General features: G+C 35.8%; 4 protein-coding genes and 1 pseudogene across 6 annotated transcripts; 1 reads left to right on the top strand and 4 right to left on the bottom strand.

Annotated features, from left to right (window-relative positions):
- Positions 1-430: 430 nt before the first annotated feature.
- Positions 431-3,608, bottom strand: LOC106423394 (tocopherol cyclase, chloroplastic). Its single transcript, XM_013864171.3, has 10 exons — positions 3,226-3,608; positions 2,728-2,972; positions 2,487-2,566; positions 2,242-2,318; positions 1,678-1,847; positions 1,496-1,593; positions 1,295-1,402; positions 1,101-1,217; positions 880-1,029; positions 431-787 (listed from the first exon to the last, which is right to left on the bottom strand). Exons 1-10 carry the CDS (start codon positions 3,471-3,473, stop codon positions 608-610), a joined length of 1,473 nt encoding a protein of 490 aa, XP_013719625.1. The 5' UTR covers positions 3,474-3,608; the 3' UTR covers positions 431-607.
- A 1,203-nt stretch (positions 3,609-4,811) lies between these two features.
- Positions 4,812-9,432, bottom strand: LOC106423384 (TOM1-like protein 9). Of its 2 annotated transcripts, none has more exons than XM_013864159.3 (10): positions 9,127-9,432; positions 8,491-8,569; positions 8,302-8,400; positions 8,108-8,221; positions 7,780-7,940; positions 7,264-7,345; positions 7,019-7,104; positions 6,361-6,558; positions 5,838-6,274; positions 4,812-5,732 (listed from the first exon to the last, which is right to left on the bottom strand). In XM_013864159.3, exons 1-10 carry the CDS (start codon positions 9,225-9,227, stop codon positions 5,140-5,142), a joined length of 1,950 nt encoding a protein of 649 aa, XP_013719613.1. In that variant the 5' UTR covers positions 9,228-9,432; the 3' UTR covers positions 4,812-5,139. The 2 variants fall into 2 exon arrangements, with proteins under 2 accessions (XP_013719613.1, XP_013719614.1); XM_013864160.3 differs by having other exon boundaries at positions 4,812-5,729.
- Positions 9,433-9,683: 251 nt separating this feature from the next.
- On the top strand, positions 9,684-12,092 carry LOC125591563 (annotated as a pseudogene).
- On the bottom strand, positions 12,052-17,197 carry LOC106423406 (transcription factor MYB3R-1-like). Of its 2 annotated transcripts, none has more exons than XM_048765975.1 (12): positions 16,970-17,197; positions 16,555-16,689; positions 16,355-16,409; positions 16,133-16,190; positions 15,883-15,977; positions 15,659-15,762; positions 15,425-15,553; positions 13,768-15,334; positions 13,283-13,494; positions 13,075-13,189; positions 12,754-12,972; positions 12,052-12,383 (listed from the first exon to the last, which is right to left on the bottom strand). In XM_048765975.1, the coding sequence occupies exons 2-12, from the start codon at positions 16,614-16,616 to the stop codon at positions 12,264-12,266; spliced, it is 2,736 nt and encodes a 911-aa protein (XP_048621932.1). In that variant the 5' UTR covers positions 16,617-16,689; positions 16,970-17,197; the 3' UTR covers positions 12,052-12,263. The 2 variants fall into 2 exon arrangements, with proteins under 2 accessions (XP_048621932.1, XP_048621935.1); XM_048765978.1 differs by having other exon boundaries at positions 16,797-17,192.
- A 3,597-nt stretch (positions 17,198-20,794) lies between these two features.
- Positions 20,795-23,855, bottom strand: LOC125607231. The gene is made up of 10 exons (XM_048777102.1): positions 23,594-23,855; positions 23,258-23,502; positions 22,616-22,889; positions 22,356-22,470; positions 22,160-22,284; positions 21,819-21,900; positions 21,639-21,750; positions 21,406-21,563; positions 21,217-21,337; positions 20,795-21,124 (listed from the first exon to the last, which is right to left on the bottom strand). Exons 1-10 carry the CDS (start codon positions 23,853-23,855, stop codon positions 20,795-20,797), a joined length of 1,824 nt encoding a protein of 607 aa, XP_048633059.1.
- Positions 23,856-24,545: the final 690 nt, after the last annotated feature.

Raw genomic sequence — 24,545 nt, 5'->3', positions numbered from 1 at the left:
AGTAAAAAATATGTTAATTTAACGTGTTAAAATTTAAAAATAAATTTTAATTATGACATGCATTTTAACATTTATATAAATATAAATCATAGCCTTAATATAAATAATTTAACAACTTAAATTAGAAAAAAATAAAAATCCCGGGCGTAGCCCGGGTTAATCCCTAGTCCCTATATAAGAGAACACTTTGATTCAGTAATATACACCACGATTTCCCCATTGTTTACAACAAAGAAGACGTTTTTACAAAATTTGTTTTGTTTCGTTGCTGCGGGAACACCAAATGATGTGGTTGTAGTTAACCATCTTGCAAATTTAGTCTTAATCACGTGGTAAGAGATATTAATTATCATGAAAATTAAGGCTCTGAAGTATATTAGGAATCTAATAGATAACTTGAACCGGTTATCTTTTGGTTTATAGACAAAACTACCAATCCAATTCCCGGTTTAGATTTAAACACGTAGGCTTTTTTTTTTTAAGTAGACTTTACACTGGCCTGTATTACTCAAAAAGGGCCCAATAAACTAAACCATACATATTGATATTACTGGAAGCTAGCAACATACTCAGTTTTTGAGTCACTTGGCTTTCTATCAACTTACAATTACAAACCAGGTGGCTTGAAGAAAGGTACCCAACCAAAGACGGATTCAAGATCCAAAGGGACCTGAAGAGACCGTTTGAGTAGCTCAGGTGTGTTGCTCGTATCTCCTTTCCATGTCCCAAACCACGGTCCTCCTCCTATCTCAACTGCTGCCATCGAGCTCTTTGCCTCCATTATCACCTGCATCATCATTCACCATATTAGGCTTCTTTAACTGCCTCAGTGGACTAGCTAAGCCTTTTAACTACAGTGATGCATTTGTACACACATACCTTGCCTTTACTTCCATCATATCTCCGTTCCCATATCTGCAACTTCAGTTCACCGTAACAACTATCTTTGCAAGCTGTAGCTAAACCAGCTTCTGAGGTTGGAGCACGCAGAGGTGTACCCGCTTCATTTGTTCTTGCCTCTAGTTCCACCTGTCACAGGATACTCATCAGGGCTCAAAGTGAAACAGAATGAAGAATATGAGGAAGAGAAATTATATTACCATATGAGTTTCATTCTCAGCAGTCATGTACCAATAACCCCATGGAGACATCTCCCAGCTAACAACACCATTCCACGGAACAAACTCGTATAATTTTCCATCGTAGTGCACACAAACCTGCAAAGGGCTCAGAGATTTGTAAACTACTTATCTAATAACATTGTGTCTTAAGAGGATGTTAATTAGTTGCATACCAGTGCAGCATTCTCAAAGGTCTCAGTCAATCCTGGCAACTGCCTCAACCCCCCAGCTGCAGTCAAAGCAATTTCTCCCTTTGCCCCTTCAAATACATTACACTGGACCTGTAAAGAGGCACCGAGTAGTAAAGCAACCAAACAGGGGTCAAAGTTGTATGTAACAATGAAATGTAATACACATGGATGAGAATGTGTTACCCAAAACCATTTTCTAGGGAAGCCTCCACCCCAATTCTTCTCTGAATAAGAAGGTGCATCCCTAAACTCAAACCTTTCATCACCCCACTCTATCCACCCTGCATATTCAAGAGAAGGAAGGCAAAGTAAACTTAACGGTATATCTATTACTGAATTTAGTCGATTAAGAAAAAGTTCACCACCTGTTGAAAGGCCTCCTGCCATGCATATCTGCCAGTGAGGCTCAAATACAGGAAAAGCCGCAGGCCAGCCTGCAGTAGACTTCTGTTTGGTCCCAACATCACCCCAGCCGTAAACAGGACGGGTGCTGTACTCCCACCGAGCGGATTTCACAGTTTCCGCATAGTCAGTCCTGCCAAACACAACTCAATTCAAAGTTAAACACATAAACTCCACAAAGAAAAAGATAAAGAGTTCTACTACACATATTATGCCAAACTAATCCCAACATCTGAGATATACTACAATGCATCCTTTATTGCCATGAACTAACTTCTGGTTGAATTGAGGTTACAAAAGAAATCATCACCAAAGAGCAGGAATCATGACCAATTGAAGCAAGCATTGTAGGTGAGTGGCGTGATCTAAGAATGATGCCTAAGATACCAAAGTAACAGTTCCATTGCCGGGTTTCTCAATACTAAACAAGATGTCTATTCAAAAAGCAATTCTACTATTGTATTAGACTTCAAGTAGTATTGTCATACATACTGAATCCTAGGTGTGCATAGAATTAGATAAATAACCTGCCATCATCGCAAATGTGACCTTGATGCCAAAATGGGGTAGCTTGGAACCCTTCAGACACTCTTCTGTTGAATTCCTACAACCAAAACCCCCATGTTTTACAGATCAACATTCAAGAAAACAATAAAAGAAGATCCATTCAAATCACTAAGTAACTAGTGACATCCCGGATATAATCAGAAATATATTTTACATATAACAGAGTAAACAAATGATGGAAGAGGGAGTGATTATTTATTTTTACCTCTGGTGGAACCTCCTTGTCTGGGGACCTTGCGCCTGGCATGGCACTGAAAGTATTCCCCAAAACTAGTTCATGCCTATCTACTCATGAGTAAAATATTCAGGTAAGGAATACTTCAAAGTTTAATTTATTAAGTAAAGAAAAATAGCACCTAAGACTTATAATATTGAGATAAGAACTAGAAGTAGAAACAGGACTCAGATATTGAGTTGGTAATAATGATCAAGAAAGGTTACACTACCTCCCCAGAAGTTGTGAGAGTCCTCAGTGTATTGGCATAAATACTTATCATTAGCTCCAAGAATCTGAGCTCCCACACCAGTGAACCTTGGTCCATACAGACCAACCTCCAACGGTGAGAGCCTCTTCCGAAACGCAGGATTCTCCACAGAGTACATAAAGCAAAAACTCTCCCTCTTCTCAGGGATCGAAACCCTGAAGTACCATCCCTCGAAGAACTTCCTCGCTGTTCCATCGAAATGGTACCTGTTCCAGCAACTTGTCAGACAATTTCACTCTCTATATTGAAAGTTATGAGAGTTCACTTTCACTTCACAACCAGTCTTAGAGTGGTAACAGAAGAGGCTCAATGAATGAATAATAACATAAAAAATCAACTTGAAAGAGTAACAATGAATAAGAAAAAATAAACCAAAAGTCCAATTAAACCGGAAAAAAGCTAAACCGGAAACAAAAATTGAAACTTTGAAACTAAAAAAAAGGGATTTATTTGATTTACCCACTGTGAGGAGTCCTGAGCTCGCGGTTAGGTGGTGTGGGGACGTAAACTGGTTTCACAGAGATAGCTTCGGAGTTAATCGCATTTCCGGAGGGAGAAGAATCACTGTTCGTCGTGGAGATAGACGCTGAGGCCCTGGGAATGGAGCGGGGAGATAGTTTAGCCGATCGGAGAGGAGATAAATGCCGAGAGAGATCAAAGGAGGCGAAATTGGTGTTCATCGATACAGCTAAGCTCCGAGTATCCATAATTTGAAGACCAGATTCTCAGTAGAAGACGAAGAAATGCCAAATGAAACGGAAATTTAATTTGGTTTGGTGACAAACATGTAATGAAGAAGAAGATCATGCAGACAGGCAGAGGACACGTTGTAATAAGTTCTTATTATGTGGCAGACAAACGCCATAGAAGCTAACAAATCACATGGCTACCAAACTCTTATGGCCCAATGGGCTTGACGAAATTTGATATACCATACAGTAAATGTTTAAATTGATATATTTTTATTTTAGTTATATATGCTATTTTTATGTTTAAGAATCTGATTGACTTGTTTTATTTTTGGTGTATATTGAGTTGCATTTCTACGACGACTATTTTGTATTTTAAATAGATATAATAATATTACATGTTGTTAATTGTATTTAGTTCATTTATATTTTAGATTTTTAAATATATTTACGTAATTTCTGTAATTTATCTTGTACCGTATGAATTTTTTTGTAATATTATTTGATAAGTCAGCTTTTTATGTTTCACTCTCACTTAATTTTTAATAATATTAATCTATTAGTCTAAAAAATATTAGTTTTGATCTATTGACAAACATAATTTATTAATTATTAAATTAGTTATTTAGTTTGAAGTTAGTTGTAATATTAAAAGTTTATAACCGAAGAAGAAGATTAAATGATCAATATATAATGCAAAGGGTTGATTTACATTATTTAAATTATTTTGTTTCCTCTTTTAATCTTTTGATCAAAACAGATACATAATAAATATTGTTTGTTGTTTTCTTTTAGTATTTAAAATATTATTTGAGATAACTTTATTTAGAAACCTTTTTTCTTTAAAATAGTATATTCATTATTTTTCATTATTTAAAATTAAAAATCAAGTATATATATATATATTCCTTTTTCAATTTTATGTAGTTAAAGAAAATCAAGTATATATATATACATTTCATATAAGTACACACAATTATATTATTTACTTTATTTCACAACGTAATTATCTTTATATTTTTTTAACATTTCATTATATTTTGCTTATATTTAGTAAAATTATATCTAAATTTTATAAAACTTATTTTATATACACCAAATATTACAATTAAAAAAAAACATAAATGTCGAATATATTTTTCAAATTTTTTTTTAATTAATATATATACGGTAAAATTAATTATTTGTTTATTTTATAAAAATATATTCTAATATAAAAATCCAGATTTGTTTTTGGTAAATTAATAACTTATAAATTAATAAAATATCATAGTCTTAACATTATTAATTTATAAACTTTTACCGTACATTCAAATAGTAAAAATTACATAAACAACACATAATTCATATAATATATGAAACTCTCAAATTCATGTTGAGCTTTATTGCCAATGGAAAGTTGGAAACAATCAAACAAATAATGTCTGAGAAAAAACAAATGGATTAACAATGTCCTAGAAAATAGAATCTCCGGACAAACAGTTCTCTACAACAAATATACAAATTCATTCCCAGTCATAATCACCAGCAAATTTATAAGCAAGGAACACGATAACATATATGTATGTATGCATCTCACAAGTGGGTCTAATCAATTGATCAAATCTTGAAAAACGAAGGAAAGAGAGTTAGCTGAGTAAAGAAACAGAGAGACGAATACTCATAAATCATGAGTAGAGATTTTTCACATGGTACCAGCTCTTCCGGAGGTCGGTTTTGTACCAGGCTTGAATTTGGAGATGTCAACTAGATCCCCAAATAGCTTATCCTCTGGTTTGTTCTTAGGTTTCATTGGAGGCAGATAAGACGATGATGCTGGTACCTGATGTGACGCCTGATCTCTGATGGACATGCCATGCATTTGCTGGTCCAGATATGGGCTGCTTCCTTGTTGATGTTGGTTATAACCGTATCCATAACCTCCCATCTGGTTTCCATACGCCTGTTGCTGTTGTTGTAGTTGTTGCTGTTGGGCATAGAACTGAGCCATCATCATCTGCTGCTGCTGTTGTTGTTGGGGTGGATAGCCTTGTCCTAGAGGCTGATTGGCTTGGTTTGGCATTGGCTGTTGCATGTACATACCGGGTTGAGGCATTTGAGGATATGGACTGTTGTTGTTTTGGGGCATTTGAGGATATTGTTGAGCATGTGAGAAGCCAATTTGTGTTGGATGCATTTGAGGAGCAAATGGACTTCCTGACTCTGCAGTGGGACTGAAGTCTTGATGCTGAGCTTCCCATGGGGGAGGTGGAAATGCCATATTGTCTTGGGCACCTTCTATGCATTACAAACAGAACAAATAATGATTTACACTTAAGCTAATTCTCTCGAATCTAAAAGAGTGAAATAAGTTGAAGGTTATGATATAAAGACAGATATTACCATAAGATGGCTGTTGTGGTTGTTGCAACTGCTGTGCAGGCTGACTATTCCAGGGAGAAGAGACCCCTTGCCCGTACGATGGCTGCTCAAACTGTGAATAACCCACTTGAGGAGAAAATCCATTGGATTGTTGTAATCCAGCTTCTCCAGCTTGACTAGTTGGTTGAGGATTCATAGGGCTACTCGGGAGAGCTGAATTGCCAGTTGGTGCAGTTGCAGGGCTCGGACTATTGGTATTCTCTCCGAACATATCAATAAGGGCAAGTGCATTTTGATTTGATGCGACCGGGCTCGCTGGCTGAGGAGGTCCAACAGGAACAAGAGCAAGATCATCGCCACTGAGGAGGTCTATTTTCGAATTCGCTAAACCATTAGTTACAGGTGGTGCAGGCAGGGCCAACTGATTTAGAATCCCGTTACTAGTGCTTGGTGTAGCTCTGCAAAAATATTGGACATCGTACAAATCAGAAGCTATTTACTAAGACAAATTGTTTTAAACACGGCCAAGTGTGGTCTTACGTACCCGTTGGTTTGATTACTGCTGTCCCCAGTATCAATAAGTGGGGCATCAACATCTACAAGAGACTTTCCAGTCTCAGACTTGGGCTTCTCGACTTGAACAGAAGTTCCAGGAATTCCAGAAGCGAGTGCTTCGTAACTTGTTAAGACCCGCTGCAAGTCATCATTCAACGCCAGACCTTGACTTAACAAAGACTCGTCCCTGGATAACAAAGTTGTGAGGTGAAGAAGTTTACAAAGAAAGCTAAGCTCTAAAGCATAAATGCAATTCTCATCAACTGGACTATTCCACGTGATACATATGAAAGGTGAAGTAAACATAATACAGCAATAACTTAGGAAGTGTGGATTTCAGATATTCTTGAGAAAGTTCTCTCCCTTCTTTCTTACGTAAACCTAAACCCAAATAAACATGAATGCTTCCCCAGTCTCTCTATGCTTTTCGATATAAACACAGAACCTAACCAGCTATAACTCACGGCCAGAAATATTAAACTGAAGACTCAACGATGGTTGTTTTATTCACAAACACTATCATAATACAAATGCATATAAGAAAATAATATAATGAGAGATCTCATCGCACTCAAAGTAATTTAACTAGTATGCAACATGAAAAAGAAAAGTATATGTAACTAGAGAGTAGAAGAAAGAGCTCTTACGAAGTTGAGTTGACTAAATGTACCACTCTTTGTTTGTATGTACGACACTGCTCCACTAGATCGACCATCACCTCCTGTTTAAGGTCCTGAAGAAATCCAAAACAAAAAAAAAGGATGATTATCCTGAGATAACTATGTCGAAAGCAAAAATAATCTAATTCCACAATCGCAATGTCCAATAACAATCCCAAAAATATTCTTCTTATTCTGGTATATTATCTCTGTCTGCAGCTAAATCGTGTTACCTCCTTGTTCCCCGGCTCTAATGCACTCAGCATTTCCGCAAGCACATCCATGAGACCTTTTGCATTTTGAATCTCCGACAAACTGAAAAGAATTTTGATATACAATAGAATAAATATTAAGAAGCAACAGATACATGCGATTACGTCATAAATAAAGAAGTAAACAGGCTCAAAGCTAACACTTGCAGACCCTAGCATACATTGCTAATAAGCCCTACAAGAAAATCTGAAACTCTATTACTACAAATGTGTTAAAAAAAACTATAGATAACTTAGTTGTGAACTTGTGAATATTTTCTTGCTTCTAATCACGTCTCAACTTCGGTTTACCCTATACCTAGGCTTACAACTACGCTTGCTTTTTTCTAATAAGTTTCATTAGTACAAAAAATAGCTTCACGTATATTTTTAGTCAAATAACTCCAGGACGTTGGAACTGGCCTAACAAAATCTTCCATGGATAAGTTAAAAATTTCGACAACTTAAAATAGCAGAGTTCCAACCGAAGATATTTACCTCAGTGTCGGAAAGTCTGGCTCTACCGAAGCTTCAGGCATATCATTACCAGGTCCAGTATTACGAAGATTTGGAGGGTAAGACGTCAAAGGCTGTGTTTGTGGAGGTGTGAACACAGGTGCTGATCTCTCTGATCTCTGAGGGAACACAGCCCCAGCACGCTGAAAGAGACAGAAGTTAAAACTGGTGATCAGGAAAGAGTAGTAGACGAATTTCTACCAGAACTCACAAAAGGATCTAAATATAGTTCTATAAGACATACGGACATCCAGAATCAGAAGCAACACTTTATTAAAGGAAATACATCGAACAATTTCACTAGACATACCAACAACTCCTGGTAGCCTGCGTAGTATTGTGGATATCTCGCCCTAGGGCCGCCAAAGGCCTCTTGCCATGTATCAATGAGGACCAGGATTTTCTCTTTGACATGGAAGTCCGGCTACATGCATCAATAGATACCTTGAATGAATTAGAGAAAGAGAGAGAGACAGATTTAAATCCATTTTGAAGAACCTTTACCTTTTTCTTAACAATCCGGACCATCTCATGAATAACACCCTTTTCAGCCACATGCATATGAACCATGTCACCACAGTTCTTCACTATCGTCTCAAGAAGCTTTCACCATAACAATGCATGTTGAGTGAATACTATCATAAAACTGCCATTAAGTAAAGTAAAAAAGGAGACAATAATCTTGGAACTCACAGTCAAAGCAAGAAGTTGAGTTTTAGGATTCCTGCTACCAATCCGTTTCTTGACGCCTTTCACAACATCTTTCGCTTGCCTTCAAAAACATCAACCAATAATTTCAGAACATTATGTAGGATCTGTAAGGTTCGTAAAAATCAATTATGTAACCGTGAAATATGCTTCTTGCAATCAAAAAGCATGTAAAGAAAAAAAAAAGTTCCTAGCTTTTACAATAAGACTCTATAAATAATGAATTATTAGGTTCCATGAGGGACTGCAAAATCAGCCATACATAGACCAAGAGAGACTTGGTCCTCAACTGTTAACTATACAGAACAAACAATAACCATGTCAACTTTAATAGAGTTCAAACATGCACACTAACGGCTAATGAGATCATATGTTTTTTTATTAAACCATAGCCAAACTCAGGTAGACAGTAAGTCAAAAGTATTCAAATTGCTCAAAAGAAACATGGAAGCTATGCTTATCTGCTTCTCCAGAACTATGAAATTCGATTTTCATCTTTACTGAACCAACAAAACAATCACAGATTCAAATCGATGATAAACAGTTTCAATACAAAAAGAAGCAAAAAAGCAAATCAATATTCGAAGGAGCATAGAGAGAGAGGCAAGCAAGCAAGCATACGCAGGATCACTATTGAGCATGTCACAGATCTCGAGGTTCATAGCCCAATCAGGTCCGATCAGCATCTCGCTCGTCGCTCTCTCCACCATAGCGTTCACCATCTTCTTCGCCTTTGAACCCCCCAACAAAAACCTCAAACGAGGAGAAGAGAAGAGAAGAGAAGAGACGAATTCAACAACAAAGCTTTTATCAATCAGCAGAGCCGTAACAAAGATCACGCACGAGATTACTCCGGCGAAGAATCTCTCTCTCTCTCTCTCTCTCTCATTATTATTATTTGTTTTAATATTTTCCTGTTTTTTACGAATTAGCCCAAAAAGGAAAATAGGAAAAGACAAGATAATGGTTAGGTCTGCTATTCATCGGACCGTTGGTTTGACCGTCCAATTGAATCCGACGGCCACTATTCTATCCGAATTAATTTTTCACCTTTTTGAGAGCTAAAAATAAATGTTTTCAAATCCAATTATTCTGGTTTTACAAAGCAATGAAACAAACATACTTTTCGAACTAAAAAGATGAATTCATGTCTTTGAGTGTTGATTGGTAGTTTACACACACTTTGTATGGTGGGAATGGGACTCTTAAATAATACAGGTACTTTTTTTGATTTTTTAATAATAAATAATAACATTGTCATGTTGTAGCTTCATAGTGGATTAATCAGGACTCTAAAGCTAAGCATTTTCTATAGTTGGTCTGGTCCAATGCTTAGCTTGTTTATCTTTACTAGAACGAAGCTAGTGGACAGCTTTATTATCAACACATGATACCATGAGGGAACCAAACCTTTTGATAATTTTATGTTAAAATTAATTTGCAATAATTTGCCTTCTCGTATTTATCTATTTTGTATTATCATTTTCCTTAGTTTAAAATTAGTTTCTTTCACATTTTTGTAATTATCCCATATAGAAAATCCACAACAATTAGTTGTTTTGTTACCATTCTCAGGGGAAATTGGTTAACTGAAACAAAGATTTGGGGTCTATCTGTAATTAATGATTTCCATGGGGTCTATTCGTAATTATTTCCATCACCTTCTTCCTCATTTCTCAAACTCCATGCTCCGTTCCATTGATCCTTCTTCAAAAAGCTTTGAGATTTAGGGCTCCTGATCAAACCCCAACAAGAAAAATCTTACCTTTATCTTAAATTCTTCAATGGCGGATCATTGGAGACGCGTTGCGTCAGGCGTTTATGCCGAAGCATGAGTACGAGAGCCTCAGGGAGGAAGATAGAGCTTTGATTAAGCTTCAGAGTCATTTGCTGTGTCATCTTCACTTGCACGATTGTGAGCTTGAGAAGTGTGTTTCGTTGGAATGGTCTGAGGAGGCCGTTCTCCGGCGACGTGAAGCTACAGCCTTTGAATGTGTAACATGTTTCCAGGTACTTTTTAATCAAGAGACTGTTGATTTCTACTGGATGGTTGTTTTCATTCAGTCGATGATAGTCTTCTTAGTGTCATCTGTTTATCTTGTAGCAGGTGAGTGTCAGTCTCTAGATTCTACTAGGTGAGTGTTAGTCTCTAGAACTGAGCATTGATGTGTCCTCAAAACCCGAGTGATTGTTGTTAGGTGTGGTTCTAAATTCTACCTCTCTGGGGTTTGAAAGGTTCTTACTTTTTGGTTGAATGATAGGAGATTTATTATCAAAGGGAGACAGCTTTGCTGACCGCTAGAGTTTGATTTTCTAGAGTATCTATTATCTCTTTATCTTCAGTCCTTCAAGAAGTGGCTCTAACAATATGGAAACGTTTGTTAAGTATTTTACTATCTTAAATGTGACCAAACTTCCCTACTGTTTGTCCTGTGTTGTCTTTTGTTAATTTTTTTCATAAAGGTGTGCTGTGTCTTCTTCTTAGTTTCCTCGTTGTTTTGTTGCAATACTACAGGAATTTTTGTGGCTTATTCCGCTCCTCACCGTCATGGGTTTCTAAAAGTTGTTGAAAATAGCTACTGTGCTTCAAGAAAAGGTATACTCTCTTCTCTCGCTCTTTATTTCAGCGTTCCATATATGTGTCTTCCATCCGTGAGTGCCATAGATTCATTCCTTTTCAGTACCAAACCTTTTCTTGTACACTTTATGGTATGTAGAATCCTGTTCCATCTGCTATTAGTTATGATGTTTCCACCTTTGAGACTCTGGGATCATCAGAGTTTCTTATCACTAAGCTTTGGATCTTAAATGGGCTATTGATCTTCTTGATCCTGCCTCTGGTAAATTCACAGGTGGGGTTCGTTGCCTGTCAATTCTGAATGTTGTGTTTGCTATCATTCTACGGTCTCCTAGCTATATTTCTCGTCTCAAGCCTCCTGACACTAGGAAGCAGCTGTTCTGTACTATTGTTTTGGTGCTACGAGGTATCTTCATGGGGTTTGGTAGTCTTGTATGCTGGAACTGCTTTCTTCCTTAGGAGAAGAGCTGCTTTAACTAATGACGAAGGGGAGTTTGGGAACAGAAACCATCAGGGCTTGGAGATGCTTGAAGCTAATCCTTTGGAATTCACACCAGATGTCGAAAGAAAGCATGGATGGATCCATCTTTGTTATCATCTGATGAAGAAGACAAACCTTAGTATTACAATGAAGTTCCCTCAAGATCATGATTCTTGAGAAGAAGCATTTGGTATGATGGTAACAAAGACAGATAGTCACCTCAAGAGATGGTTTCTTCAGAGACTGAGCTCACCAAATTGTTGCCTGTGACTGATCATGAGATGATTGTGGATCCAGAAGATAAATCAGAGCAAGTAGCCAGTAGGAGTGTTGAGGTTGTAGATATCAAAACTGGGTTTGGTTCTGTCTTTTGGTCAGTCCACCGTCTGTTTTGATCGTTTACATTGGTTTCGGAATCTTGAAGTTGGAGTGCAGACCTAAATATACATTTTGACCTGACGTTCAACAGTGTTTGAAACTCATACAATGTAGAAGTTAATTTATTAAGAACAAATATCTTTTTCGCTATTTAATCAAGTGTATCATGTCCAGAGTTGCAAGATCTACACACATTACAAAGAAGAAATTTTTTAATGAAGAGATTAAAATAAGACATACAGTACATATATAGGATGATCAAAAAAATTGAAGGGGATAATGAATGTCCCTTCAGAGATCTATCAACAAAAGCAGCCTTTTCTATCTGCAACTCTTCAGAAGGTAAGATGATGGGCTCGAGTAGCCGCCTGGAGAAGCCGAGGATACCTTTGCTTTCCCCGGTGTTCCACAATCGCTGAAGTCCAAGGCGCGACGCTCCACCTGCATTTCCACACAGAATTGGTTTAGAGCAAGTCAACTTATTAACTCAAACTCTAAACCTCCTATCTCAACCAGTCAAGATTCAATTTCAACATTTAGTTAGACTAAGAACAGAAGAAAGACTAGACAAAGTTTCCTTGTAACTAGCCTAGTGGTTGAGCAGTGAATTGTAGCATTGTCAGCAACATATTTTACAGGTAGTTGAGAGCTAAAGGGTTTGCTTAGGGTCTTGGTTTGTGCAATGGTCGAGAGTTTGGAGACTCCTCCATGGTGTAATTCTTTGGTGAATTGAATAAAAGAGTTCATAGAGGTTCCAAACTTATTAAGAATTTGTAAGGAAATATTATGTTGCGATAGTTGAAGATGTTACCTGGGAACGGTTTTCCAGTTGATCGTGAGGCCAAAGCTGATTTTCTTTCCCTTGAATAGACTTGTTCATCTGTCTCTTCTTGAGTATTGTTTCAGGTGTGTCATTACCCAAGACTTCCAAAGCATCTGCATAAGCTGTAGCTGTGTGTTCACTCAAGTGTTTCATCAGTCCTATGGCATCATAGCTTCTATCTCCGGGACTCATAAAGCACCCAATATCCTGAAAATAAAGAAAAAACAACAAAGAATATTTGTCCATCAGCAAGGGCTTCAGTAGTATCTAGAAACTAGTTTCATTCATAGTCACTCAATCTCCCATTACCTCAAATGTAATGTCTGAAGGTAACTTTGGGCTTTGCAAGAAAGAACCAAAGAGTAAAGGGGATTTCCATGGTGATGGGGTATCAAGGAGTTTTTTGAACGGAGTTCCATCAAATCTAGAAAGAGTGGAACCAAGACAACTTAGAATAATACTTTCCAGCAAATATATGAATCAACCGAAAAATCAGGTGAGGAAAGGTAAAACTTACATGCTACAGTTTTCAATAATATCAAAACTACTCTCTGCAGTGTTGGTTTTGTTTCCTGCGATTGTTGATAAAGGAATAGAGTCTACAGTGAATGGAGGTTCTGACGCAGTTGTATTCACTTTGTTATCTGGTCTCGATCCACTTTTATCAGGAGAACTCAGTTGCATCTCAACATCATTACAGTAAACCAAACTTCTACGAGTTTCTTGGTCCTGGTGCAAAGGAAAGCAACACATTTAGAGACTAAAGCTTGTAAGGTTAAATTATTGGAGAACTAGCACCAGTGATAAGACTATAATCCTTGACAAAGACAGCTTAAATAACTAGATGCAATGTTCTTAGAAGGCACGCTCTAACAAGACAAGATTTCAATGAACTAGATTGACTTATTAAGCAACGAAAAGTTCACTAGTAGATTCACTATATGTATACCAGACAGTGCACGTTAAAGTAAGAACTAAGAAGAGTGAAAGAGACGGACTTACAATTTTAACTGAAGTCACTCCTGCCTCCAAGGTTTCCTTTGGGTCCTTTTTGGCTTCGGAAGAGGAGGCATATTCATTTTTATTGTCAGGACGTTCTGACAAAATAGAGGAATTGCAATGATTAAGCATAACATCTAAGCGTGAAAAGTCTTTAGCCAAGGAGGAAGCCTCAGCACTTTTCAGCAATTTTTCTTTTCTCCTATCAAGCACAGGCGACATCAAGTCCCGATGCTGCCGCTTCTTCAAGATGGATGGTGTACCACTGAAACTTTTGGCAGCATCTTTAAGCATGACGTCAGGGCTCTTATTACGACACGGTGAATCCCATAGCTTTAACGGAGTTGTACAATTCATCATCAACTGGCGGATACCAAAGGGGCTGTACTCTTGCCTTAAGTCACTATTTGATGGAACAAGATCACAGCTGAAGAAAGGAATATCTGCACTTGGGAACCGTGGAGGTTCATAACAAAGAGATCCTTTGTCTTTTTCAGCTGGCTTGTCGTTAACAGGAAAATTAATCTTATTCACTCTAGCAGGAGAAGTAAAATTATTCAGGGGTACTAGCTTCAAAGAATCCTTGGGAATATAAGACGGCTTCTGCTGGTCTGGGATACCTTCATTATCATCATTTCCATGGGAAGTTACATGTCCATCAGTGTCGATGAAACTATCATTTGTATCCACTTTATGTTCTAATGCAGTAGCTTCAAGAAGGTGACAATCTTGAACAGAATCCTTACAATTTGAAGGATGCCAGGATAAAGCTGGAATGTTTTCAGTTTCAGAAGCTGGAATGGATCCTTTGCCCTTTTGAGGATCAACCAAGTTCTGCCCTTGCGCATTAGAAGCTACACCGTTATCTTCCGTAGTATTTGTGAAAAGAACCCTACAGCACTCCTCGTCCGTGATCAAAGTTTGAGGTTGTGGATGCATATCTGTGTCCGAGTTTGGCAAAGAAGGTTGATCACTTATTCTGACTGAATTTTGAAAAGCTTGGCATGCTTCATTTGTTTCATCTCCCAATAACTGAGGACAGTCTAGATCACGGTCCTGTTTATCATTATTACATACAGCCTGCAAGTGATCCTCTGTAGCTGCGGTAGTTCTAACCTCGGTTAAACCATTATGATTCTGATACTCCTTTGAGGATTCTGCTTCACAAGAAATCTCGGGGAGAACAATTTTTACATCTTCAAAGGAAGGGTAGTACGATTCTGCATGAGATGGAGAGTTTGAGATTTGCTGCTCTGTTCCTGCAGGCAACACAGGAGTGTAGAATTCTTCGTTTGCAGGTTTAGCCTCATCTAATAAATCATTGGTCGATTGTGAACAGCTGAAAACAGTTGAAGCCTGGCTGCATTCTGATTCTTCAGCATCAGCCCCTGGCCTGAAATTACCTTCATCTCCACTGCTGTGCATCCACGAGGAAGATGAAGCTATGGAATTGGTCTGGATGGGAATGAGTGGCGAGCTTTGACTCTGATCCAAAAGACCTGATGCGTAGTAGGAATCCAGTTTCTTCTTAACTGAGCTGTTCCAGTGATTTTTTATTGAATTGTCTGACCTATGGAAAGATAAGAGACCACAAATCTTCAGGACACAGGTCAGCAAATACTGTCATATCACTACAAATGGAAGAGAAATATTATATTACCTTCCTGGCAAAAATTTAGTTAGCTCTGCCCATTTATTCCCATAAATCTGATGTGCACGAATAAGAGTCAGTTCCTCTTCCTGGGTCCATGCATTTTTATTAATGCCAGGGTTAAGATGGTTATGCCACCTACATCAACCACAACAATGTTCATGTGTAACCAAGCACCATACAAAATAAAAAGGTCTAGTTGAAAATGTCACTGCAAAAGAAGTGGAGATTATGTGTATATACCTTTCCCTACATTGCTTTCCAATGCGCCCAGGTAATTGCTGAGAAATAGTAGACCATTTCTTTGGCCCATATTTTTCCACCAGAGCAATTATTGTGTCATCCTCCTTTGAAAAATAATGGAAAAATAAAAATGTCATGAAACACATTCCAGATATTAACATGTACGACACTGAAATGACCACCACAGGGAGCAAAGTTGAGTAAAGCATATATAACGCAATCACCTCTTTTGACCACGGCCCTTTCACAAGCTCTGGGTTCAGGACCTTTTGCCATCTATGAAGACACTGGACATCAGTCCGATCTTTAAAACATTCAGCTGAAAAGGTGAAACGAATAAAAATCACGCATTGCTTTCACCATCTTAATCAAAGACTACAAATCAACACGGAAGCAAAACATTGAGCTGATCTTTAAGTTCCTTCTAAAACGAAACTAGGACAACAATGAATCGGAATTTGCTACTTGACTTACCAATCTTCTTCCAGTTCTTTCCTTGAAAACGCTCAACAGCTTTGCACAAGACTTCGTCCTGGTCCAGGGAAAACATGATTAATGTAACAGAAAAGTTCATAGAGATAAATGTTGAGTACAGCAAAGGATAGCTAATGCCAACTAAATGTGCGAGGATACATCTGTGATTGAAAATCCACAATAAATGAAGAAAGGAAGAATCAAAGAGTTACAGGAACTCACCTCTTCGGCGGTCCATTGTCCTTTGGTGGATCGTCTTGCAGGACCACATGGCCTCCTATGAAAGTGTTCAACACATCACACACAAAGAGACTTTGCAAAATTAACCTGAGAATAACTTGTTGAATTTCGAAATTCGGTGCTAAATAAAAGCAATTCAACCTCAACAATGGAAAAAATAAAGGACAGAAGAAAAGCAATACCCGTGACTCCCTTTCTTGCTTCCTTCGTGTGGAATAGTGGGGGCTTTCATCTCACTCTTCATTCTTAGCAAGAGAAACAATACAACACACCCCAAAGCCAGTGTCTTTCGTCTCGTTACAAGCCTAGCACAATGCCTACGATTTGAAACAAAAAGAAAAACATAAATTTAAACACAGTCGGACTAAGAGTCAGCATGAGCTTACAGATACAATAATACTTAGCGAAAAGCTTAAACACTCACAGAAGCTAAAATTCAAAACGGCGAATATTAAATGCAACAAATTGAGATTGAAGAAGGCAGAAATTAACTTCAGGTGATGAGATTGGGTCCAAACACACAACAAAGCTTCGAACTTTTCCTAAACAAAATCAAAGAGAAGTTGGAAAGAGTAGATTTTGATCTTCAGAAGAGACCTTAAGAAGAGGGAGACACTATGCTCATCCGATTCAATCCACAGTAAGGCTCAGAGTAGAAGCAGCAGATCCACTAAATCCAGAATGTAATCCAGACGAAGAAGAAGAAGAAGAAGAAGAACACAAATCGATTATAGAGAGGAGAAGAGAGAGAGAAAGAAAGGCGGAATTTGAATTGAGATCGATCGATCATAAGAGGAAGATAGATGATCTGAGCCGTTGATTTTATCTACTCTCCCATTAAAGTTCCACGCCTATTTTATTTTTACTAGATTCTTTCTCCGCGCGATGCGCGGAAAAGTGTGTGGATAGTCGATTTTAATAATAACTAGATTTTGACCCGTGCAACCGCACGGGTGTTTGTTTTCACTTTTTTATACATAAATTATTGTTTTAGAACATAAGTGGTATATATTTTTAATGTTAATCATATACTTAAATATTTATATAACTATTTCAAATACAATAATTTTATAATTTACATGTTATAATTAATTAATTGTTTAAACCTTATGTATTTGCCACTTCTTATTATATATTTATCTTATTGTATTTACATTTAGTTATTAAGCAAATTAATATATTAATGAAAAAATATTTTGTATTTAATTTAGGCTAAATTCTGACCCGTATTTCAAAACTGGATTTTTTTTTACCAATATTTTTATGCTTATTCATTTTAGATAATTTATTATTGTATATATAAAAGTGTAAGATAAGTTAATTTTAAGACATGTATTATATAGTTTGTTAACTTTAAGTTATTCTATCATCATATTATATTTTAAATAAGTAGTTTATATTTATGAAAATAAAATTTATAAATTTATCAATTGAATATAATTTTATCATATTTATTTTAGTATAACAATTATATTTTAACATGATCATGACTATAAAAGTAGATAAAATAGGATATAATTTATTTATTTTCATTTCTGAATGATAACTTAAAATACATTAAGTTATTGTTTAAATATTTTTACACAGATTTATTAAAATTTTTAAAATATAATATATAAATATATATTATATTTAAAATGAAAATATATTATGATTAAAGTAGTTACAAAGATTTTATATTATTAACTTTAAAGAAATACATGTTAATTTTTATACATGTGTTATATAGTTTGATAATGTTAACCCATCTTACCAACATATTATATTACGATTAAAATATTTTAAAATTTTTATTTATTATTAGTCTGAATTAAAATGTAGTACAAATTTTTATGAATAGGTCCATTAGGTCCATTTTTAAAAAAATCACACATGAATCAAGGTTGTGACTTCTGTTTTAATATATAAGATAACTTCTAATGTTTTTGTTTGGATTGAAGGAAATGTATCTCCAAAACTAATAAAATTTAAGTTTATCTGTTTTTTTATTTTCCCTTTTATATTAAACAATTAAAATGTATGTTAAAGAAAATATTCACAAAACTTCAAACGAAATATTTTTTTATATTCATAGCGATTTCATAAAAATGAAATTTCAGAAAATAATCTTGATATTAAAGTATAGAATTAGTCTTCTTTTTTAGAATATAGCAGTTATGGTTAATGCAATTTCGTACCTATCATTACATCTATCTTATTAAAACTCAAGTACAAAATTGTAGTGTTTGGAGACTTGAATAGGACTTTTAAAAATTTGGAGTGTTTGGAAACATGGATTGCAGTCTTTTAAAAAAAAAAAATTTTGTTTGAAAACAATGATAGTAGTATTAAGAAAAAAAAGTAATGGGCTTATGTTTTTTTTAAAAATTGAAAGTTATCTAGGCCACTTTTAAAATATACCAAAATGGGTCAATCTAATTCCCTAAAAATTTTTTTTCTAAACTAACCATAAAACAAAATTTAAACTTTATATACATATTTAAAATCAAAATAATAATTCAAATTTGATTTATATCAAAAATTGATTCAAAAATATACATATATTCAAAAATGGATTTTTACTAAACTATTTTTCAATAACCATTATAAAAAAATATTGTCAATATATATAAGAAAAATATAATACAAAGCCCAATTTGAAATACCAACTCAAATTATGGTTTTCATATTTCATATTAAGTTTTAAAAATATAATATATGTAATTATTTATATGATGGTATGTATAAAATACTATTAATTATATGATTACTTATATGATGGTACATATAAAATACGATTAATTATATGATGATAAAATACGATATATAATAATGACTAGGGATGGGCTTTTGGATACCCATACGGGTTTAGTTCTGATCGGTTTGTATTTTGAGTTTTCGGGGTCAAAGATTTCAGCCTTATTAGAATGTTTCTAAATTTTGGTTTGAGTTCGATTTGGATCTTTGCGGGTTTGGTTTGGGTTTGGATAACTAATTTAAATTATTTTTAAAGTCTTAAATCATTATATATTTTAAATTTCTCAAAATGTATAAATAAAATAATATATTACGTATAAATTTGAATAACATATGTCATAATACTTAAGCTTAACATATCAATTGGCTTGATTTAAAATTTTGGATACGAAATCAATAATTATTTTAAGTATTTTTGGTGATTTGAGTATACTTTAACTATTTCAGATATTTACTTTTGACTATCTATATATATTTTCAAGTATTTAAACCAATTTAAAAGTATCATTTTTGATGTTTTATATACGTTAAATCTAAAAATAATTAATATATATAAGTATATAAATCTATTTTTAGATAAATTCGGATACCCAAATACTTCGGTTCGGATCAGATTCGGTTCTCTAAATAACAAAATTTTGAATAATTAGAATATTTAATCAATTTATGTTTGGGTTTGGTACTATATCTTTGGATCGGTATCGGTTATGTTCCTCGGATTCATTTTTCCAAATCCTAATAATTACATGAAAAACAAATATCAACATATTTTTCAAAATATACACCCGCGCGCCTGCGCGGGTCAAAATCTAGTTAATTTTTATAATGAAATCAAACTTTGCAATGAACACAATAAATTAAAATATAAAAATATTACAAAAAAAGAGATTATCAAATAATATTAAATGTATTATCAAACTATTACAATTAAGTATCATTGTTATGTTTATTTAATATAAATTTGAATCGATCAACATTTTATATTGGGTCTGGCCAGAGATTTAGCTGAGTGTTGGATTATTATGGTTTACATTGTTGTGATTTGTAAATGGGTCAGCCTATGTCCATAATATGTTTTAGAATTAGGAAAACAGATATTTGTATATTATATTGTGTATGTAAAGAGTATTATTATGTTGAAAAAAAAGAGTATTATTAAATTGAATGACTACATAAAATATTGTGTTTGAACTTGAATTTACAGTGTATATTTTTTTTTTTTTGTATTTAGGCAGTTTTTGTAAATAGATCATTTACTGTAGTTGGTGTTATATTAAATCAAAATTAGTTGGGTTAAGTCAATGAAAAGAACATTATTAGAGGAACAGAACAGCATGTGAAAGACGCCTCAATTTAAAACCTATCGTACAGATTTTGATTAGCAAGAAATTTAAAATTTAAAATTATGATCATGAGCTTTAGTTCATTAACTTGTTGATATGGTATTAGCCCTTTGTAGGGCCTTGGTGCATGTTCAGATATAGTATATATCAAACATTTTATGCTTTGTAAGATGAGTATCGAAACAAATATAGCAAAATCAAACTTAAAAAGAAAGCAATAACATAAATTAACCAAAAAGAGTTTTCAAGAAAGACATTCAATTGTTGCAAATATGAAGTTTGAAATTGAAAAGGAAAAACGCATAAACGTCTAGTAACCATAAGCACCACCACTTAAAACATCTTAGCCACATTTGGCTCGTTTAGGATCATCTGATTCATCATTTTCAGCAGCTCTTTTTACCTTTTCGCCCTTAGAGTCCATGGAAGGATCATCCTCAGCACCTCCATCATCCAAAGTTTTATGGGCGACTGGGATAATCGCATCTTCCTCCAGCTCGCCTTCAAGTTCTGGATCGTCTGAAGGGAGCACCTTTGTTACAGTCAAAGATTGGGTCTTGCCAGTCAAATTGTGAGTTGAGACCTTCACAATGAACTTGCGAGTCTGTCCTATGGTATCAGACAGAGCCTGAGGCACTGGAACTATGTAATCATCTCTTACACTCTCATTGGCCTAACATACATTCAAACAATTGTCACTACACATTTCTAACTATATTGAAAGAATACAGTTAAAAAGGAATAAAGATGGCGGTTTGTAATTACCTCAAAATAGCTTTCAACCAATTCAGAAGCTTTCTTTCCAGTCAACTCGTGACCAGCATCACCAAGGAGAAAAAAAAACGCCTGGTCACTCTTATCGTACACAGAGATCTTGGCCAGAAACCTGTGCCATGAGCAGATTAATAATGAATCCTTTAAAAGAATGAGTATAGGCAAATTTGGTTCACTTACTGTGGAACACCAACAATATCACTCTTCCCACACTTCTTACACATAAGGGTGGTAGGCCCTTTGGTTGCCTTAGTGTGGCACACACCGCAGCCTATGTAATACCAGCTTAAACCGTGCACAACATCAGCAACGGTTGCTATGCACTCAAACCAAGCAACCTGCAAAAAAGTTTTAAAATTAAGTGAGAAACAGAGACTATCATATTAATGTGTTAACCATTGGTAATAAACTACCTTGGCATCTGCTTGCTTCATATAAGAAAAGAGTTCGCATATGGTCACTGTCTCAGTCTTAGTGACAACGTCTGCATCAACTCTGTTGGCGACATCTGAGTTTGAGACCAACCTGAGACAATGTCAAAGCATAAATACCATACTGGAAAACAATGAATATATGTTAAACAGTATGCTTACCAAGTGAGATAATCTCGGGTTGCTTGGACATCACTGTCCATGAATACTCGTGATGAGGCCATGGAAGATAGAGATAGGGCACCTATACCAGTTCAAATGATGTAATACAGATCAAAAATCTTAATAAATTAAGTTGAAGACTATGCACATCTATAATTTATGATACCCAGAACCTATCGAGTTACTCAACACCTAATGCTACACAGACTTTACAAACACTCAAAGCTGTTAAACTACAAATCCAATCGGCTGCAGTTCTATTCATCAAAGCTAGACTGCACAGATATGAATCACTACCATCCTATGTATTTTCTTTAACAATAAAAAAATAATATACAAACCTCCAAAACGTTTCGGGTTTAGCGTGGTAACTAAAATAACTTTTGCAGTTCCTCCAGATGCTTTAAATTTTTCAATGAAATCGAAAGCAGCTTTGTCCCACAGGTATAGCTTCATAACGGGGCCTCTACAACATCCAAAACACGCGTGGTAAGGGAAAAAATATATGAAAATGGAAGAAGATATGTATTAGCTTACTCATGTGTTTGAACATGAAGCAAAATGCGGCGAGTTGAAACTATCTCAGATTCATCTAGCACGAGACTGTCATTGAGAACCTGCCCATTCACAAGCTTGATGTGGCCAACATAATCTACAAAAGACATCATGCAAAGTCAATACTTTATATACTATATTCGCAGCAATGAAACCTATATATATAAGATTGGACAAACCTAAAAGAAACTAACATCATCATATACAGATGATGATGAGTTGGAATGATTGTGAGAACTTACCATAGAGATCTCCTTTCAAGTCGCAGGCAGCATCAAATTCTTCATATCCATGGAACCGGAAACGGTCATCAGGGAAACAGACCGGACTGTTCTCCAGAACAGAGAGAGCGGATGCTGATGAGAAGGTGATAACGACACTTGGCTCAGCTACTCGATACAGAGTTTTATTTCTAGACCCGAAAAAATTGTTGAGTCTGTAAATGCCACCCGCCATCATGTGTGGCAAGTAGGTTTCAATCCTTGCAGATGGGATGAAGCCCTGTATAACAGTGCCCTGTTAACAACATGAAAGAGTTATTTTAGAAAAGAAAGTCACGAATTATTTGAAAGGTGAACAAAAATATTTAAGATACTCAACAGGCAATATGAATTCAGTAAGTTCAAAAGCGTTTCTGTTGATATAAATAACGATCTGAAAACGTAGAGCAAATCACACAAGTGAGACAGTAAAAAGAATTAGCTTACGTGATTAAACTATCAAGCACGAACATTCATTTCTAAAAAAAAAGTGCATCAATATATATTTGATTCTAAAAAATATCAACTTGGAATAGACAGATAAGTTTGAAGCTAAAATGATATCTTAGCTTGTAGTTTAAACAATTTATTAACTTATATCATAAAAAATATCTCGGTTTATACCTCTTCGTCGATGAGTAGCATCTCGAGACCGAAAAGAAGCTTCGTCAGAACATTTCGAGCTTCCCAAAAGTGGATCAATCGAAACCTCACCTCGCCTTCATGAGGACCGAATTGCACATCTTTGAAGAACATCACTTCCCTAACGTTGGCGGAGACAATAGCTTTACCCCTGACATCAGAGGAGACAGCGGCTTTGCCCCTAACGCCGGAGGATACAACTGCCTTCGCCCTTTCAACTATCGGACCTGCAGAATATGTATGATCGTTATCATGGTCTGAGAAAGCACAAAGCCTCAGATATTATAATAAGATAACGAAATACACGGGTCTTCTTACCATTAGGTTTCTTCGAGTTAGATACGCCGGTGGGGACGCCGGAAGAGTCACCCGTCGCGCCGATGGGTTTGTTCGGACCGGGAGAAGAGACAGACGCATCGCCTTTGGATTTTTTTGAATGGGAAACGCCGATCGAGAGGCCCGAAGAGCCACCGTGTTTGCCGATGGACTTGTTCGTTTCGGGAAAGGAGTCAGCCCCAACGCCTCCTTGTTTCTTCGAAATCAGATCACCGGACAACGTCAATTTTCCGTTCGAACTCATCGCGATAATCAAGTTTGATCGAAATAAAACTCGGAATAAGAGTTTTATAAATGAATTCAGAACACGAAAGGATGAGAGAATCCATAAATCAGATTAAATGGAGAAATAAAGTGGGGAACGTATTGATTGATCAGATCGTGAAACGGAAACGAAGGGAGGTAAAGCAAAGGGTCTCACGATTCGATCGAGCAAAACATGATCTGGAGAAAAAAGAAAGCAAAACGGGATCTGGAGAAAAAGAAAGGGAAACGTCGTGACTCTCGTCTCTCAGATCACGCGTGAGAAGAAGACAACGCAATAGAGATGGGCTTACTGGGCCAACAAATTAACATTCTTTCATTGGAAAAAATCGAGGCCCATCAACAAACACCCGAGATGACGTGTCAAAAACAGAACTCCTGATTGGTGGATTATTTTGTCCTACGTGGACAGTCTTCCTGATCAGTTTATTCTCCTTTTATTACTTGTGTGATTTTATTTTCGAGACTGGCGTTAAACAGCTATCCTCTTCCTCCTCCTCTCATTTCAAAATATGCAGAATATAAACCCTATAATACAAGCGGGACCAAATTTAAGTGCAGTACAGTGCAACTGCAGTTGATACTGTTTGCGGAACAAGTGCGGTTTTGATTGGAAAAGTAGTGCAGTTTTGATTGGAAAAGTAGTGCAGTTTTGATAGAAAAGTAGTGC

This window comes from Brassica napus, chromosome A3 (genome assembly GCF_020379485.1).
Source record: "Brassica napus cultivar Da-Ae chromosome A3, Da-Ae, whole genome shotgun sequence".
In the NCBI taxonomy this organism is placed as follows: Eukaryota; Viridiplantae; Streptophyta; class Magnoliopsida; order Brassicales; family Brassicaceae; genus Brassica; species Brassica napus.
This window is presented reverse-complemented; position numbering and strand designations above follow the sequence as displayed.